Source organism: Watersipora subatra, chromosome 8, assembly GCF_963576615.1.
Source record: "Watersipora subatra chromosome 8, tzWatSuba1.1, whole genome shotgun sequence".
Taxonomy (NCBI): Eukaryota; Metazoa; Bryozoa; class Gymnolaemata; order Cheilostomatida; family Watersiporidae; genus Watersipora; species Watersipora subatra.
In genome coordinates this window covers 53,309,786-53,331,245 of record NC_088715.1, presented here as the reverse complement: position 1 = coordinate 53,331,245, position 21,460 = coordinate 53,309,786, and the positions used below count along the sequence as shown (strand labels likewise).

At 31.2% G+C, this 21,460-nt stretch overlaps 1 protein-coding gene across 1 annotated transcript in view; it reads left to right on the top strand.

The window, feature by feature from the left end:
• LOC137402729 (MFS-type transporter SLC18B1-like) overlaps nt 1–21,460 on the top strand; it is a 42,569-nt gene continuing 21,109 nt past the window's right edge. The window contains exons 1-6 of the mRNA XM_068089234.1: nt 1–285; nt 3,030–3,103; nt 5,203–5,350; nt 7,340–7,408; nt 17,373–17,468; nt 20,391–20,494. Coding sequence (XP_067945335.1) covers nt 1–285; nt 3,030–3,103; nt 5,203–5,350; nt 7,340–7,408; nt 17,373–17,468; nt 20,391–20,494 — 776 coding nt within the window. The remainder of the gene's footprint in view (nt 286–3,029; nt 3,104–5,202; nt 5,351–7,339; nt 7,409–17,372; nt 17,469–20,390; nt 20,495–21,460) is intronic.

The following is a 21,460-nucleotide window of genomic DNA, read 5'->3' as shown; positions in this document are numbered from 1 at the left end:
ATGAATAAACAACATAAAGATGGCACAGATGAAGCTGCAACGCTATTAGACAGATCATCAGAGGCAGATTCATCTAAGGACATAACATCTATTAAAGTTAAACATCATTCAATGCTGATAATCATTGTAGCATTGATATTCTTCTCATATTGTATAGACACTCTCCTTTTTCCATTCTTTCCCAATACCGCCATTGAGAAAGGTTTATCAAGCGCTGAAATTGGTGTTGTTTTCGCGGCTTTTGATTTTGCACGATTTGTAACAGCTCCGATAGCTGGATCAATGGTAAGTGTATTTATAACTGTATTCACTAAAATATAGTGAGCTGAGATTAGTGGAAATGTTGACAAAATGAGTGCAACCGTTAGGTAGATTTGGTTGTGGTTGGTACCTAAAGTTTATATTAAAAGCAAACTCATTCAAAAAATAGTAAACATTCCATAAATAACTATAAACGGCTTCAAAAGTATATTGCATTATGACTCTGTTGGAAAATATATATAGAACTGTAAACTTTTGCTACTTTTCCATTGACAACGAAGATTCAAATTCTAACATGATTACATATTATTAAACAATAAGTTTCAAGAGATTTGGAGAGCTACTCTGATAATGATGGTAGATTAAACAAACATCAAAGCTCAACCAATTATGTCTTACATTAAATTCATGAATTCTTATCATCTGCTGTAAACGTGCCATATCGTCTAGTCAAGCTTTTAAAGTTTTAATCGGAACTCAACATCTTTAGTGATTTAATACACACTAAAGATCGAAAATTTAATGTACTTGCTTTCTGTCAATTTATTGCAACTGTTTTTTTTTAAATAAACTTTGTAAGAGTTGAGTTTACCCAATTGTCAAAAGTGTTTTCAACAAATTTGCGATCGAAACTATTAAAAAAGAGGATTTAAAAAATATTTCTTGTGTGCAAACGAAACAAAAATGAAAATTTTTTTAAATAGCATGATTAAGCTACAAAATAACAACAGTTAACTTTAAATAGATGTATATAAAAGTAAATTCTAGCATTCATAATAGAACAAAACATATTACAACGACTATTACAATTTATCACAAAATATGCAAGATAGTGAGTAAATTTTGATATAAAACTGGTTATTGTGTTTTTTAATTTTACTATATTTCAAATTCTTAAAATCCTAATATACAGTGCAATAAAGGGAACTTGCGAATTTATATTATTTTAAGTTTAAGTGCTATAACAAATTAATTTTGCCTTTACTCACCATTATGTACAAAATGTATGATCTATTTGTATAACCAGTGTTTAAAAATTCTGCTCCAATTGTTAATCCCACAACCAAACGAGCAGAGCAAAGTTTGAGAGTTTTTATGATAAATGCATGTGCACACAACTTACAAAAATTATTCATCAACAACGTCACAAACCCTTGTTTTGAAATTTCATCAACAAATTTAACCATCGTTTTGTAGAGTCGTTAAAGTATAATAACGATACCAAACAGATATAAGCCTATTTAAATATGCTACCAAGACTTTGTAAACCGTCGACAGTATCTTAAAACTTACCCATCTGATCAGATTATACACAAATAGACAGATTAATTTGCTCGAAAATCGTTATTAAAACTTGCTAAACCTTACTTTTTTCAAAATTAAGACCGGAAATTGAAACGCCGAGCGACAGAGAATGCAACGTTTTAGTCGTGGGCATTTCACAAAAAAATAAGGTGCACATTTTACCAGTTCATAGCATTGTCGAATTGCCGAAGGTTTCTGTAATTAACGTAAGAGTACTGAAATCGTTTCATTTTTGCCGATTTCATAGTAACTGACATTTTAGACACTTGAGTACTTTGGTATTCTAACTGATGTCCAACGCAGTGTAAGTAAAGGATATGATGATGAGATTTTTTTGTAACGATTCTTATGAGATTATTACAATATTTAATTATAAGTTTGGATGACTACAGAATAATGACTATGTAAAAATCTATATAAACATCACAACTTCTTGATACTGTTAGCTATGACATTTCGAGACGTAAACATAATTGTGCATTGGTTTTATATTATTACAATATTAATAATATTGGTTATTCTAATAATATCAGTGCATTTTACTTCTAATATTGGCCAACATTACATTTCTCCTATTGTCAGGGGAGAGATATAAACATATAATATTTTCCTTTCATTATTGCTGTTTGTTGTATATAATAACACCCACATGCAGTACATTACAGCTACCATTGCAGTTATCCTATTGCACTGCAGTGCCATTTGACTGCTAATATTGCATTTCTCAACCATCAGTACCTTTTCTTATTTTCCAATATCACTTTGGTCATTGGCTGTATGACAGTGGAATTTCTAGTGAAAATTATTATCTTTGTTAAGTTGGTTTAAACAATTAAGTATTCATAGAGTCGCTGTGGTTTTCTACCTTTCATGTATTATTGCAGTTTGAACGCAGGTAATGTAAGTTCATTTAATAATTCTAAAGTTTTAGTAGTCTAATTTTTGCTAAAAATGGCTATTTAAAAATTTCCCAAGCCAAATATGCAATGCATTCTTTTTGTACTTTTAAAACCATTTTCACCAAACCGAGTGGCATGTATTGCAAATCTGTAAGAATCAATTTTTTTTATAAAATCTATACATAACTTTGGACAGACCATTTTTCCAATCTCCAGCCACGGCTTCAGACAAATAGACCAGCGGCCACTGCTCTTATAATAGTTATGACGCTAGAGTGTTCGTACACAATATACTGCTAGCTAACTTTCACATTAAATGAAATTTTCGTTCAACTGTGATATAAAAATGATGTTGTACAAACTCGTAATAACCTCATTTACACACTATCAAAGTAATAACATTTTATACGCAGCACATTTACAAAACTAACTCGATTTTTACTCTAAACTTTAAGTAGTAACCCTTTTTAAAAGCAGTGCAGCTTGTAATAAAAGATTGCCTCTGCAGTCGATAAACTTAAAGCTTCAGGAATATTGTGTTCATATTATTTTCTTACCTTGTAGTTTAGCGTATGTCACCCGAAGAAACTGTGTGCTTTTGGGTCAATGATTGCAGGTGCAGGATGCATATCCTTTGGGTAAGACATACAAGTATGAAGGTACATAGTTGAGGGATACAAGCTAGAAATAATTTGAATGCTTTACAACTGAGTTCAGCTATACTAACTATTTTTTTGTTAAAAAAGCCTAGAACTCTGTATCAGATTCTGTATTGCAGAATAAATAAACATTGTTGACCATGAAATGATAAACTATAGTACACATATTGTTGAAACATTCTCATAGACATTTATGATTATTTACTGATTTCGTATTTAGATTATTTTTTAGATTTTCATAGAATCAAGCTATAAACTTTGTGTTAATAGTATCATAGCTTCATTGTGGGTTATACTAGTACATCTGTAAACCAGGAACTAGTAACAGGTGACTTACTAACTACACTCTACTACGCTCACTATATGTGGTAATCCTTCAATAGGAAACAGATGGTCTTAGAAGACCATAAATTTTATCTGTCATATTGTCACCAAAAATGTCAAAGTACCTGTGATAAATGAATTTAATTTGTCATGCCACAACCAGAGCAATAACTCGCTCTCGTTCATAAAACTAGCATGTCTGGAAAGAGCATGCATGTTTCTTAAAACTTTGACTTTAAATTGAATGTTGCAATAGGCTTAAAGTAGCAAAGGTAAATTTGTAACTAATATAGGTTAAAATCAAGTATGAAGAAAAAAAGAGTCTATGATACTAAGTGTTAGTGCAGAAATTATGACTTTCAAACTGTCTAGTAGAAAATACTTCTTTTTCACCCTATTTTATTCAAATGAAGAGTCTTCCATCAGGTTGGCCAGAGGTAGTTGGATTAAATCGCTTGTTCCATACAAATATTTGTTAGATTCAAGTGTGATCAGGTGCATAAACAATTTCAAAAACAATGCAACTTAACAAAAAAACTTTAGATCACGTGTTTTAATGAGTGCTTGCAAAAAGTAGACAAAATGGCAAAACATGAAAAATGTATTTTGAGCACTTTTTGATTGTTGCAAGTTGATTGATATCATTTAAGTTTAGATTTTTGCTTTTGCTTTTATGTAAAGTTTAACATCCAAATGTGGTTTTTAGTATGTTTTATGATTCCCATATGTCAGCGAAAAATTAAGGAAACCCTATTGTTTTAAAGAAAAGATAATATGGCAATATTTCAAAATGTTCATTGGCTTTATTTTAAGCTAACTCTGTTTTTATTAGATAAATATATAATGCCATTGTATGAGACAACACTATGAGACATTTCCATGAGATAAATTGCTGAAAAAACTGCACGATACAACTCCATAACACTACTCAATAAGACAACTTTGTGAGACAACTTTATGATACAACTCTATAAGACCACTCAATAAGGCAACACTATGAGACAACTCTGTATGAACTGTATGAGACAACGCTCTAAATGAATACTTTGTAACAACACAGTAAAGCTTAGCAATCTGACAAAGATTAATGGACAGGCAAAACACAAAAGACTGTAGCTGAATAAATTGATAGGAAATCTATTTACTTGTCTAATATAATTGCTAAATCTCACATCATTTTTTGAAAGATTCATATGTATTTTGAAAAACAGTGCAAATATTTAGTTATTCGTCAACATATAAAATTCTGCATTTTATATTCTGCAGTTTGTTCTGTGTATCTTACATTTTATCTCAACATATAAAGTATTATACATGTAGTTCCTGGTGAGTCATGGCTAGCAGATAATCTTGGATAAATGTTGTTATTCTTTACTATAAAGTCTCTTCCAGAACAGCTAATAGGAAATTGCATAAACCTAAAATGTTTCAAACTTTTATGAGAATTTTGCTGTTCAAAAACATTCTGCTACAATAAGAGTTCTATGGCATTGAACTTGTAATATAGCTGCTTAATTTGCTGGTACAGCTATAGTTTTAAATAAAAAGGTTTGCCTTCACTCAAAAGATTAACAAAAATACATGTAGTTTTAGATTGTTTAGTATAAAGAATCTAATTTGAGCAGTTTAAAACAATAAAAAAGTTTTATTGTGATAAATTCAATTGCGCATAGTCACTATAGACTTGTGTGACAAATGATATTAATGAAAAAGCATCACTATTGCTTCTTACTTGCTGAGAACTTTCTTTATAGGGTTACCGCATTGGTGGAGGCGAGAAGATGGTTTCTCATAAGCTGTGTTTCTATCAGATGTGTAGCTGGTATTGGATCAGCAATGTTGAATGTCGCTGGAACCAGTCTTTTGATGAAGGCATCAGGCTATGAATCACCTACTATCGTGGTGAGAAATATGTTCCACAAAATGCCTTAAGTCTTGGTTGGATAACTGTCGTAAAAACAGTAAAGTAAAAAGGTTAGAAATGGATAAGCTAAACTATCTTAGACTTTAATTATCTTGTCTAGACTATTTTATAGGCTACATTCTTTAAATACACAGTGCCGTCAAAAGAAAGCAAATCTTCATATTTGAATCAAAATATACTGTGAGTACTTAAAATTTTAAAAGAACTAGCACCACGCCAGTCTAGTATGCTATAAGCACTGGTCAGGTGGAATATAATCACAAGTATGATTATAGTGGAATGTCGGTAGGTGTTCGACTGGTAAAGCTGTTATAATGCAGGTTAGCAGTGCTAAAATTGGAGATTTCAAATATTTCATGATACAACCAACTTCTGCCCCGCTATCCAACTCTACTGAACAAACATATAGGCAAACAAATGAGCACGATCTTTTTTATAGTAGCTATTAGTATTCTGGAGGTGCAGGGTGTCATGGGAAATCAATCACCATAATAACTATAGATATCATGATTCTGAATGAATGGTGATCAATCATTATGCGCAGTTGTTAAAGTATTCTGCTGTCAAGCTGTAAGTCATGAGTACAAACCTAGTACAATGTGATACGTTTTACACCATCTATGTAAAGTTTCAGATGTGTGGACAGACACTGCTCTTATTATAGTAAAAACTCAAGTCTCTGTACTCATTCTACTGTCAGCTGATTTTTTAACATTAGGCACTCCTACACAAAATGCATATCAAAGTTGATGTAGGACCGCTTAGTCTGCTCTACAGCAATACTAAATTAAATAGGTACAAACTAAATATGCTATATCTATTTAATATCAAAGCAATGACCATTTGCGTGAATGATCCTCGACAACAAATTATGATCGAAATGTTGAAACGAGGCTATGCATGCTTGTAAAAGCATTGCTGTACAAAGCCTTTGTACTTTTGACTACCAAAAATATGAGCCTAGGGGCTCGGAATACTCAAAAACTAAAGACATGATCATTTTCAGGAAGTGAATTAAGATTGAATGCTATTTGTGCTTCCGCCAGTAAATTTTGAAGAAAAACGCACTCTAAAAAATTGTTGGAAGTTCAATAAATCTAGATCGTTGGACAACAGCTAGTCTATGCTACTGAATGGTTGATGCTAGAGCAGAAAAGGCAACATGTCAGTAACTGCTATAAAATATCAGACCTACCATAGTACCACAATCTTAAACTTGTATCTAAAGAAACTTTAGTTATTTTCAACTCTGGCGATATAAATTAACACAAAGTATTTATTATATTAATAATATATTAATATATATTGGAAAGATGAAGCAGTTAAAGCCTGAAAATTGATAAAATGTAAAACTTAAAAATAGAGTTTCATATAAATAAACTAACACAACAAAAAATGTTCTGAGTGAAACTTTTTTAATTCTCAGTACAAATAGAACAGCCAGCACAACAAAAATAAATGTGAATATAATTATTTTTTAATTTTTAATATTTCAATTTTGTTTCAGCGTATTGCTGGTAAATAAAGAGTTAGGTAAAGCTAGATGTACTCCTTACCGGCACAGGCACCCTTTAGAAAAATTAAAATAGAACCAGGTGTTCATAGTTCACAACGTTTAGACCTATCCTTTGCGGAGAATTTATACATGCATTTATTATTTTACTGGCAATTATTTTGTTTCAAACTGAATTTTTTTATAATCATAATATAAAATATGAATAAAACCAAAAGGAGCAACAAATATCCTCTGAAATATGCGGTTTTTATTGTTTATTAAATAAATAGAACAAGGGTGAATACATTTACTGCAATGAATAGAATTTAAACAATATTTTTGCATTTGTTAATACTGTTTCTAAAACTGGTGACAACCTTTGTAGTTAATAACGTTTATCATCAGATGTTTGTATAATAAATTCTTATTTATTATGTCCGATACCGATTGATTTAGATTTCTATGTTGACAGGCGTTAGTGGAAACAGCTAATGTCATGGGATATGGATTTGGACCTGCTCTTGGCGCATTCCTTTATAAAGTAAGTTTTTATATACAACATGGGCGTTGGGGGGCAAAAAAAATTAATGAAAAAAATATTTCTGTTCTGCTTCGAAAACCTAACCAAAATAAAACTTTATTAGTAACGAGCGCAATTTTTTACATGTTTCTGGAAATTTTAGCGAAAAACCACATATAATGACAACTTATAAAATTCCAAACATATAAGATTACAAATATTGAACATGCAAGCAAAATCTTTCTAATAAAGAAGTTTATCAATGATCATTAAATATAAACTTGCACAAATATTTGCTAGATTTTATCAGAAAGTATAAGTATTTTTCTATCATTTGTGATTGTTTTTGATGTTTGAGGTTATCTGACTGCCAGTATGCTCGAATATTAAAATTGACCAAACTTTATAGTAGTAAAATTTCTTAAATTAAGTAAAACTGCAATTGTCCCATCTAGAGTTGCAAAAAGGTCAGCATAAATAAGCCGTGTAATGTTGCAGCTTGAATGCAATAGCTGATATCAACTATAGCAACCATAGCAACTAATGAAGTCAATTCGCACACATCTTCCTTCTGAACATTTTCTCCGCGATTCAGGTTTGTCGATTTTAATCTTGAAACATTCTGGCAGTCAGATCACCTCAAGCATCAAAACCGGTCTCAACTGAAAAAAATGGTGATAATTTCTGATAGAATCTAAACATTTTTTTGTGTAAGTTCATCTTCGACTGAGCGGATATCAAACCTTCAATTAGGCTGTAAACGCTGTACTTTTATTCAGTTTGATATGAAATTGCAAAAATAAAAATCATGCTGCATTTGGACAGTTGATGCTCTTAAAAAGTTTAAGTAGTAAATAAATGTAGTTTTGTAAAGATTTTCTATTACATACCATAGTTTGAAAGTTGGGATGTTTTACAAAAGCTGCTTTTCAGCAAAATAAGATTTTTTTTATTATAATTTGATTTGCTAGTGCTTTTAACTATGGAACATACTATATGTTTTGTGGTTTTAAGTTTATACCAAATGTTTTCAATAAAAAAAAATTTAACAAATGACTACCTAGCATGGCTGGCATATCCTTATTTCTAAAGCTATCAAATACTCAAAACAACAGTTTGAAATCATCAAATTTAAGCTAGCTACGCATAAATCTTACAGTATGTTAAAATATTTGAGCAAATCTAGAAGTGAACACGGCAGTAAATATTTAGGTTGGCATCAAATAAGAGTTTTTAACTAGAATTTGATATGTTTTCCTGTGTTAAATAATATTGAGATTGTTTGAGTTGCGATGGGAACAAAAACTGATCAATAGTTTGAAGAAAACTATCACTGCTATCTCTATCGTGAAATAACTTGTAGAAAAACTATTTAGACCTATCCTTTTATGATAGTTTAAGGAAAATTTTTGTGTGGTTAGACTTGGTTGTCTAATAAAATTGAAACTCGGTGATTAATTTTCTAATTTTAGCCATGAAAAAAGTATCATACCAAAAGTATTGAATCATTGCTTAGCTTCGATACTTATAATGGCTAAGCTTAGTAAAAGATTTTTGCTAGAGTATTACATTTTAAATTGGCATAAATCTTCAATTTGTGGTGTGTAGATGCTTTGCTCTAACATATTAATAAGTGTTATCCACTAAGTTATCTCTCAAACGAAAACCAGCCTTTTGGTTGATAAGCACTTTTTTACTCACAAACCATCTCCGCAACACAATGATAAAGTTTTGCGAATTTGGTTGCAATTGCCAACAGTTTAACCAGAATGTAGGTCAAAATCTTTTGTAATATTTTTCGATTTAACACTACTTGGCATTTGGTGGTCATACTGCATGCGTAGAATACTTGGTAAAGAGCAATAATTGAGATGTAAAATGACTCAGAGCTGGGTTAATGAGCCATACATTTATGCTACAGGTTAATAATTATACAACTAACCCATTTAATGTCATGCAAACTGTGTTAATGCCATCCCTTGTTTAGCCTCTGGCTCGAACTTTGTGATTCATCTTAAAACAAAAAGTATATACAAACTGAAATACCTAAAAGAACAAAATTTTTAAGATGTTAAGAGCAGCAAACACAGCTCAAATCTGAAGTTTCTGGTACGATGGCAGCACCTTGCTGAGCAAATATATTTAAATAAAAATGAATTTTATAATCAAGTTTTTTACAAGCTCATTGTGGATACTGAGCTAGTTGAACTGTGACTTTTTGAAATTGAAATACACTTTTAACCACATGGGTCAATCCAAGTACTAAGAATTGTTAAGCATGGCTTGATTTTTTCAGAGCCATCCGGCATTTTTCTACGAACAAAACATTTATTCGATGGCTAATACAGTAAGTAAAATTCAATTAGTATTATTTTTTACTGTTTAGCAAGTTTTTTTCAGTTTTAGTTTCAGTTAGGCATTACAAATTTGTTAGCCTCCCCATCTTCTTTCTTTATCAGTTATATTCAGTAAATTTTTATTTTTGAAAAGAGCCAAAATTTGCTGAGAAACGCTTTGACTTGTAAATTCAATTTCATAATGAATGGTTTGACTAACTTCAACTAGTTTTATATGTGATATCTGCTTTCACTGCTATGATATTTTTGTGCTTAAATCACTAAATTATGTAGTTTCAAAACCTATCCATTTTTCCTTGGCATCTGAAAATTCACTTAAAGACATAGTTGCGTCAAAAAAGTCTATTTGATAACATTAAAAACAATAAAAGGCTAAAACATCAGCTACCATTTGATATCATTTTTGTCTTTGTAGACTAACCCTGTCCAGAGATATATGCGTTTGAATGAGGCCATCATTTAAAAAGTTCAGATTCCAGCGAGTGCTTAATTTGTGACGTAACAAGTGATACATCTGAAAAGAGTCCATGAGCTATAAATATAAGATCTTTTCATTAGCCAATCATCAGCACAAAGTTCTTATATAGGTCATATTAAATATTATCGCTCGTAAAATGGGTTGTCTGTGATTTCGAAGATTCTCGTTGTTAGAGATTTTAATATATTACTAGTTAGTTACGTACATGGACTAGTAGTAGATTTTAGTAGCTACGTGCATCGACATCAATATTTAATTTACTGCTTTAATTAACATTGTTAATTTACCGAATAACAGTAACAGCATGTTTTATTGACGAACAACAGACTTGTAACCATGCTTAGTTCAGCGAAGGTGACACTGTCAAGTTTTCTGAGCGTCAGGTGATTAAAGATTGGGGCAGACATACATTGCATACATTATGTTATTACACATATATTGAATACATTATAGCCTGTTATCATTTGTGCTGAACTTTTCTCTGGTAGATGTATTTATGAAGTGTAATCAGAGCTGTATTGGCAGCTACTTCTGCATAGTTCGACTCAATTCCAACAGACTAAACATTAAGTTCACAAAATTTTATGCTTCACCCTACTAAGTGAAGACAGGTGAGTCCACAAACTGCTAACCAGGTGCAAGAATGGCTTTATTAATCCTTTGCCAGAATAGGTGGGTTAATTGATTTCAACGAAATTGATGTTGTTTAGCGTTCACTATTTCGATCAACTCATAAAACCATTTGTTTTGTAGGCCTACTTGAATTAACTAATCGAATATGACCGGTAAATCTTTTTTACAAATTGATACTGATAATGACTAAATAACGTTGACTATACATGAGTTTTTGGAATACAGTTGGTTGCGCCGTATATTCGAACATATTACTTTCAAAGATGGCAGCGGGCTTATTTTGTTTAGTAGCTAGTTTCCGGTGTGCCTGTAGCAACTGAGAACTTACATGTAGCTGATACAAAGGCAGCAATGAAATAAGTTAATTCGACAACTAATTATTGTATACCGACGGAATCATAGTCGGTACTCAGATGTTTACACAGCATTTAGAGGAAGCTAATACAACAAGTTTGTAATTTCCCTTACTTGAGGCATTTGAGACATTCATAAAAATGCATCTGTAGCTAGATTTAAAATTGTATTCTAGCCAACATGAGCAAATACGAAATAAAATATATGCCAATAGAGCTGCGTAAGACTATGGACTTTTATCGTAACAGCAGGTGTGAATACAAGAGATAGAGACAGGTGGTATTACGTGTTACATCGTTTTGGGCAAGTCTGAGCATGTTTTTTTGGTCTGAGCGGTATTACCACAATCAGTTTTTTTCGATTTTAATCTTCAAGTATCTTGACAATGAGACCGCCTAACACAACAAACAACATATCAATTGATAAGCAGAAAAATACTTTTTTTTTAAATCAACTCAAATTTGACGCAACTAAATTTTTAACACATTGCATGGTGGCATTTACCTACGCTGCTACATTTATTGAACATTATCATTTTTTACAATTTCCTAAAACTTTTTGCTGTAATCTGATGATTTAGCTGAGTATTGTTGATTTTTTAATTAGTCAACCTCCCCAAATCCGTATGATACTATAAAAAATTATGTTATTCTACCAGACATTCATATGTTCAGAATCTAGACTAAAGAATTGCACCCAAGTTTATGTAGGTAACCATTGTTGATTAGCTACTCAACCCTTAGACTACACGGAAAAATTTATTTCAATTACAATCATGCCTTGAGGAATATAAAAACTTTGATATATGGAAATGATCAAAGTTAGCTGTTTTTTTATATACTGATATAAATCAATACATTTGAATGCTGAAAATTTGATTAGTACATAAGAAAGAAGACAGAAGACAAAGCCGTTAAAAGATGAATTAATCACGTGTGAAGAATAAATTTATTACTCATTATTTAGTTTGTTGGTGTTTAAAATAGCATTACTGTGAACAGGTTGTAAAGTTTGACACATTGTAGGGAAACAATAAATAATAATCATATAAACCATTTGAATATTTTCCACAAAATGTCATTCTTTTTGGTCAACGCTTAAGCGTTAGGCAACAAATTAGTAGGCCTATACACTGATATTAGCACTGGATAATATTATTAGGCAGACTAAACACCATTTATTTTAACTAACAACCTCAGCCAACAATTTTCTACGCAGTCGTCCAACCTGGGCTAAAGCATTAATCATTACCAGGTAAAGTATTTGTTGTGGTCTTGTCTCTAATCAGTCAAAGAGGTTTCTCCTCCAGTAAGAATGTTAAATGCATTTCACATCTGAGTAGAAGATTTGCATGTTGCAAACGGAAGTTGAGTCACTGCTAACTTTGCTCTAATTTCAAACATATATAATAAATTAGTGTGTAAGTGGGCTGACAATCACTGGAAAAAACTTTGTACTTCCAAACATGTAACTATAAACACTTTGTTGTAGTCCAGCATGCTTATTTGTAATTTCAAGTATGGTATGTTATGCCTCTGATGTTGGTGATAGTTTGTTTTTGAGAGATATTTTTATAGAGATTTTGTAAAAAGCTATTAGCATAATAATCAGGTTACAATAGCTGATGGACTCATTCATGGTGCTGATTACCTTTGCTGATGGTTAGACAATAATGGAAAGAAGAAAATGAAACATTTATTAAATGACGTTTGTTTATGTTTAGTTTGTAGGGTATACTGGAATGTTTGGAATATTTGGTGCTTGCTTACTGATTCTACTGCCTATCCATTTTTGTCTTGTTCCAAAAGTAGGTAAGTTGAGCTCAAAAGCTTCATTTTGCCAGCCTAATCGTGTTTTTTAAACTTTTAACTGGCAATGACATTGCGTCCAAACCCTCGTTGAAAAAATACTATAACTCTCATTTTGTAAAAAATTGTATTTTTAGCGGCAAAAAGGTTAGGTACTAGCTCTGGTAAACTTAGTCATCTTTTGATGACTTTTATGATTTATTTTTCATACCTTTTTCTTGTGTTACTCCCTTTATCATACAAGTCTATGTAGACACACATTCAACTATATGCTCTTCAAAAACAGCTGAAACTCCTTTTTTTATGAAATAGTTCTTGTTGTAAATCAAGAAACACCGAAATTTATTTTTAATGCCAAACACCTACCACAATGAAAAGTTAGATTGCATATCATTTGCAAGCTGACTCACACAATCCTCTGACGTTTACTCATTTAACAGTAAGCCTACGATTTACTCTTCGGAAACTTTCAAGAGCCTTAATACCAATTTAATTTTTGTAGTTGCACTCATATAACTAGTAAATTTAAGGTAATACATAGTTATGCATATATATGTCATTTTAAGGTAATCTGTTTTAGTTAGAAGAAGTAACGTGAAGCGCTAAGAGTTGAGTGTATCACATCTAGACTGTGTTCGGTATTGCTAAAATTTGCGCGCATTTGATGTTTTAGCAACAAAGCAGAGCAACTAATAAAAAAACGTTTGACAGGTATACTATAAGATATTTAATATTACATCAATAATGTTGGTTGAAAATACAAACTAATTATCTCATTACAATATAGTTTGCTGCAGAAATGAAAAATATTTAGAAGCGTAATTTAATAGAGTAGATAACACTTACTAAATGAAAAATAAAATGATGAATGTTCCCACCCTGTTCAAGTTGAGTTACTGTTTGTTGCTTAAGATCTGTTTTGTGCTGTTGTTCTTGAAAACTTGGTTTTATTGAATAAAAATAAGGTTGACACTAATATTGTTTTGTAACTGTAATTTTTTATAGAGCCATGCAAGTCATTTTTGTCGTTTTGCGAAGTATCACTGCGAGTAAACCGTTTTTAGGTCAAAATGGAGCTAATTAGATCCGTGCGTTCAGACAGTTGAAATGCTCAAATTGTTTTAAACATTAGTAATAAATCACCGCTTTTACCTCACCTACTTATTACCTTTTAGGAATCACTACATGTTGCCTACGCATAGGTCTGCTCTCGTTACGCCCAGAGTTTTCTGGAGTTTATTACACTCCAATGAGCGTACATAAAAACCCCTGTTTGCCCACGCTCTTTTAATTAAGCTACAGAAGTCCGTGAAATAAACCTGGCAATGAAAATTTTAGTTTATTGATTTCCTTTGGTTTTCCACAGTGGTTTCAGGAGTACATTTCGGTCTAAAATTTATGATTGTGTTCAATCAATTCTACCACCAGGTTTTTCTTGCCTAATCAACTCTAGTTTTAAAATGACTAATACTGAGTTGTACAGTTTATATAGCTCTGAGATGTTAAAAAGACCAACCACAAAATAACCCACACAAAAATCTAAGACTTTAGTAGTGTCTGCAATCACTCAGCGGCTCCACAAAGTGGACAGAATTAACCAGTCTTTTTATGGTGTGAAGCATATAATAGTGATTTATGCTTTTTAGAGGAGGAAAATGTCAAGTCTAATGGCACTTTCCTTTCTTTCTTTGCAACTCCTGGACTTTTTTTGATGTTTGTCACATGGACTGCCATTAAGATATCAGAGACTAGTCGGACAACTGAAATCACCAGTTTCTATTTTAAAACTGTGAGTACCTGTGAGACACATTAGACAAGTTCTGGCTCTAGTTTAATTTTGTGAGCATTTTGGAAACGGTAAATCCGGTAAACTTGCAATTGCTTTTCATTTAGAAGGTAACTCTTAATCTTATGGAAAAAAAATTCTTGCTGATTCAAGTGAACGTGAAATGTTGTGTGATTAAATAAATGAAATTTGCTGGTTGGTTTTTATACACTCAGCTATGCCTTAAAAAAGTCTTCTCTACCTACCTTAGTAAAACATACATTTTATGCATGCCTTTAAAGCAAGCCCTAAACGATTAATACTTGTAGTTGATTGTAATCTCAAAGCTATTTAACTTTTCATTTACCTCATATCTAAATATGACATTAATTACATTTCCTCCCAAACATTGTGGATACACTAGGTAATCGATATCAAACATTATTATTATTTTTAAAATTGCTTTTTCATGTAGTGCACTTGTTTTGTGAAAAAGCGCAATTAGTTTGTGTTTTTCTTAAACCTTGTGCAGAAAATTTTGTTTTGAGTCGGCTTTTGTACTTGATGTCATTTGAGATGTCAAAAGTTTTGGTTGGTGACTGTGTAATTTGAAGGTTCCAAAGTTTTATGATTGTTTACAATCTATTTGAGATTTTTAAACTCATACATGTACATTAGCTTTTGTTTGAGGTGTTGTACAACTTGGTAAGCATATATGTTTGATGTTTAATGTCACACTCTCAAATTATATGTAAGGGTGTTTATATATGGATATATACATATAAACATATGTATATATAAAAACATACCTGTTATATCTATATATATACATTATATGTCTCAAATTTGGTCATTAGTCTAGTTGACTATTCGACTATTCGACTATCTGACTATCCGACTATCCGACTGTCCGGCTATCCAAATGTCTGACTATCCAACTATCTGACTATCCAACTATCCAACTACCTGACTATTTGACTATCCGACTATCCAACTATCTGACTATCCAACTATCTGACTATTCGACTATCCGACTATCCGACTATTCAACTATCCTTCTGTCTATCCGTCTGTCTATCCGTCTGTCTATCCATCTGTTTTGTCTATCCGTCTGTCTATCCATATGTGTATCCGCTTGTGTATCCATCTGTCTATTCGTCTGTCTATCCGTCTGTCTATCCGTCTGTCTATTTGTCTGTCTGTCCGTCTGTCTGTCTGTTTGTCTGTTTGTCCGTTTGTTTATCCGTCTGTTTATCCGTTCGTCTATTCGTTCGTTTATCCATTCGTCTGTCCGTCTATCCCATCATGGTAAAATCTTAGAAATAAAATTTCGCTTTTTGCGAGACATGAACTCACAAAGATCACAACCATTTGCAAACCATTTTTCTAACCACGAAACTAAAGAAGGTCTTGCAACTTATAGCTTTTACTATATACTCTATACACCCTTTTCTTAATTGCATGCGCTAAATGATGTATTAATTGAAATTCTATTAACTCTATCAACTGTATCAAACGCAACATTTTTGTGTTTTCGCGCACTTCTATTTCTGGTTTTTCAAAACGTTCAATTGCTAATTTTCAGTCAAGGCCTTTCCCGAAGATAATTGTATGATCTTGAGTATAAATTGCTTCTACATCGTCTCTTCCTTTGGTCAGACATAGACTGTCCAATGTGTCATTTTTACATTTGCACCAATATCGAGACGTAATAGTATCATTGTATTTAAACTTTTGATGGATTCATTTTACTGGAACACTATCTTTTTTATACACACACACTTCTATGCAATACTTGCTATTATTAATTCATCATATTCAAGACTTTTAATTTGCTTTCTCTGTTCGTAACAATTGTATCATTACCAAATCATCTTCTATTGTAATTGGAGCAAAACAGACTTAATTTATCTTTTATTGGCTAATAATTTCACATTTAAACACTTGTATAGTTGTTTTTGTTTATTAATTTAGTTAAACTGCACAAAACACTTTTCTTTTATATGAAGTTTAAAACTTTGAATGGTAATTGTTGTTACATATTAAATAAAAATAAAATTTTCTGTGTGATGACTTATTACCCGGGCACCGCCGCGCATTCCGGTAATATATATATATATATATATATATATGTTTATAATAACAAAAAATAAAGAAGATATATATGTGTGTGTGTTGCTTGTTTTTTCTATTTTACTTTAAACAGCTTTTACAGGAAAGATAATTTTGCTAAAAACCATCAAGTGAAAACTAATTCCAGAAAAGTAAATAACACTGAAAATGTTTGCAACTAATTTATAAAAGATTTCTATAAAAAACTGAGTCATTCATTATAGTTGACACAAGGTTTTGGCATTTGGTGAGATGAATGCTAAAAATCTAGTAGATTTATTCTGTTTTTGTGAGCAAAATATTTTTGGTTGCCATTCCTAAAGTTTTAGTAATTTTGAGTTCCGTGCTTCTAGCGCGCAAGTTTAAGTGTATTTTTAACATTTTTTTAACTCTGTAAAATTATTATATACCTTTAAAGCCTGATCTGTTGCAGCGGAAATTGTGCAAGTATGATGTAATTATGTATTTGATATTGCAGTTTGGAGCAACATCGGATACAATGGGAATACTCTTCACCATCTGGTCTATAATTTGTGGTGTGAGCACTACTTGCACAGCCAACTTTGTCAACAAGGTTTGCTGCATTATGGCGGCTTTTATATTATTACTTTTTTATTCTTTATGCTTCAGCGTTGCTGCGTAATTAAAAAAATGTAGGTCGATAGAAAGACTTTTTTGTTTCGTTTTTGTGTGCTTAGTTAACCAAAAGGTATTAAGTTTGTCACTTTACTTTGAAATAAAAGTGTTAATGCTATTTAAATGCAGCAAAAACAGATTTTCCATTCCCAGAGGCCAGAATTACATTTAAGGAATGATTTACAAATAAATCTTTTTGGCCTTTTGCTATTCATAATGTTTAAGATTTTTAGAGAAAAAGCTGCAAACTTCAATAGAGTATTTTGTAAAGATTGTGTCCTTAATACTAATTATTAGACAGCCAACATATTCACAGGCAAATATTTTTAAGTGAAAGAATTATGCTATTAATATTTTTTTTCTATAGCTGTTTAATTTGTTTCAAATGGAACAATTATTTACTCTTTAATTCAAGGTCTTGGCTATCTATAGCAGTAAAAACTAGCAAGACAATGACGCAAATTCAGCATTTTTGTTTTAAATCGTAAAAGCCGAATTATATTGCTAAACCAGCATATATATTTTGTCTGTATAATATTAAATTGAATAAAAATTGCAAAAATTCAGACTGAGGAAAAAAATTATCAAATTAAACTTCTATTTATATTTATCTTTTTACAAATAGTACTAGCTGCCTTTACTTGCCTTTTTAATTAAAATGCTTAATTGCTTTGTTGTAAGTTTCGTTTAGAGCAACAAAACCATTATTTATTATACTGTCATATATCATGTAATACAATATATATAATAATATAATGCAATTCAGTGTAGAATAATATAATGTAATATAATACATTAACAATAAAAATGATGTTTGTGTGTCAGAAAGCCTGTAACCTGAAACTTCTAAGTACATCATGCAAGATAGGACAATTCCACTCCGATTTTTTAACGACTGCTTCACATCACATAGCTATAAGCTGACTACAACAAGTTAAAATTGCAAGTTTGAGGTTAATTTACTTAAAAATTAAATTTCGATGTTAATAAGTTGATAGATATAGAATGCTTTTAACATGGCTTCCTAAATGCACTGGAATATCTACTAAACCTTTTAAATGACGAAAAGTCTTTTGGTAGGAATTTTTTCTTGATTTTCAATGGTTGCTGCCTCTTACATAAAACAATCGAAAGATGTTAATTAACTTCGTGTCTTTTCCAGTTTACTTCAGATGTGTATAGCATAAAATGCGTCTCACTCAGTTGTATTTGTTAGCATAACTCAGTATGTGGCAGGCAACAATAAATGACAGGTGTTTCATTTTTATTTGTTGTATAATTTGGAGTTATCATATATCACATATAAACTTGAAAAACGTGTTTTTAATCAATTCAAGTTCTGTGTATTTGTCATGAAACCATAGTTATCTGTTTCGGCCTATGTATTGAAATTTCTTAACTTATGTTCTTATAAATATTTATGCTGAACAAATCTAACCTAAGACAAAAACATAACACCTGCCACTTCTGACAGCTGTTCTCCCACTCTTTGCAGCGTTTTATTAATCTAATCTAAGCGACCAATACCAAAAGTGAACAAAAACATACTGTCTGTAGTTTTAACATATGATTTTTTGTTTTTCCTGCTTTCCATATGTACTTTTCATTATGTGGTAATAAAACTTTAACATTAGTTACAGGTTTTACCTTTTGAGTGCGTGTTTATCATGTACCCTAATTTTATGTCTGAGTTTTAAGTTGAGCTTAAAACAGTTTAAGGCATTCATATGATAAATTGGGTTTTTACATACACACTTTTTCACCTAAAAAACAAGAAAAAGTTAGTTTTGTAAATAGTGGTTCCATAGTTTATACTGACTCAATTAGATTTTGTCATAAACAGCTCAAAAAGATTCCGATTTTTCAAGTGTTAGTGTAAAGCTTTTATTTGTAAAGATGCAAACATTCCAAGCTGACTAAATTTGGTAGTTTAGGAACTGCTATATTTTTCTACTTTAAAAAAATCATGGTTTGAATACATATAATATCTTCATGGTTTTTAAACTTTTTGTTTGATATCGGAAACATAAATGTTTTTTGATTACCCGGTTTTTAAAATGCAATAAAACATCAAATTTGTACGTTCTTTGAATCTATTTCACTTTTCTTGTATAAAATCTTTAGTATACACACATTTCATAATTATGTTTACAGAGAAAATATTTCACATATGGTACCACAATACCAAATAAACAGAAATGTATTGTGATGCAGTGTCAAGCGACATAAATGTAAAAAAAATGTGTAAAACGATAATTTTAAATTAAGATTAAAAGATTTGGCAGTACAAATTTTGAGTCACATTTTAAAAAAGTACAAAATATTGCCATCATTTCGTAGATATTTGACCTTCAAAATTGAATCATATCAGCAATATATGAGGAAATTAATCCTTTCAGCAAATAACCAGTAATAATAACTACCTGAGAGCAAGTAGTTGAATAAAAAATTTTGCATCAGCTTTGTTTGGAAAGTTCTGTTTTAGAAATACTAAAGAAAACACATATTTATAGATTTTATAATTATATAATAGTAACCATCATCTTCGTTAACTATTTGATACTATAACACGTTTCTAGTTTGTATGTCAATACAAAATCAGGGTTGGAGGCTAGGATAAAAATTTGCTTTCAATGGGACTTCGACACCAAACATTTTGCATTGCATTGCTACACACTAGCATTTGCACCAATTGATTGTTTTGCGGTGCATATTGCACATAGTAACACCATGTATATTCTCAGCACACCTAATGATCTCTTACTGTACTTGTCTCTAATATAACGTCTACAAGTTTAGGTGTTGATGACTTAACTTGAGTCCTCAACAATAAGCACTATGTTGTCTTATTTTGTTGTAGAAATATTCGGCACATCTTCTTCTGATCACATATGTAATTTCAATTCCAATCATATTACTTCTGGCTCCATCACCACCTATCAGCTACCTATTTGGGCATCAAAGGTATGCTAGTTGTTAGTAGTTTGTATGACTATAAATAACTGCCCGGCGTGTACTTCAGTAGAGACTATGGCAACTGAACTTTCAACCTTCTACAAATGCAGAGGTTTAGCTGAACATTTTTGCAAAACAAAAACAACAGGTTAAAAGCACTGCACTATTCAATCGATGCACCGTAGCAGCATTTAAAGGGCAAGAATAACCAAACATATTCATCTGTCAGTCTCTGCAATGTGATGGCAATGCTAGCATGTCTTTATCTGTTTTTGTCAGCTGGATACCATTTCCTGCCAGTTTAAAGTGTAAATTTGTTTTTAAAAAATCACTTAAACATTGGCATGCAGATCTACAACTTGAATAAAAAGAAATTAATCAAACATAGTTAGAAAAGTTTATTTTGAGTATTTTTGAGTACCTCTGTATAAATCTTACGTGTTCAAATATTTTATTATACTGAACAATAAGAGATTCAAACCTAGTAACTATCACAAATTGCTAACAAAAAATAACAATGTTAAAAATAACTACTAAAACATCTGTTTTTGAATATAGGAGAGAATCATTTTAAATATGACTTCAATTTTTGAAAGCACAGAATGTTTCAATATTTTTAAGCAAGTTTAAATTTTCCATTTTCCATTTTTTATTTTTTAGTTGAAATTAGCCAAAAAACTGTAGAGACTGGCAACAAGTGTCTATTGCTTTTAATGCAAAGTTTACCATCTACTTTGACTCCAAATGTAAACAGTGTCAAATATTCAGAATGACTACTCAAAATCTATTGAAAATTTATTAAAAATAATTCACTTAATTTTATGATTCTGCACTCTACAATTGGCTGATGTAAACTTTTATGTATAAAACTTTATGTAAACATAAACAAAACTGGTAACATACTTTTCATGACTCCAAAGACAAACATTGACCTAGACAAAATAGGTAATTTTATCCTATTCCAACAGTATAGGT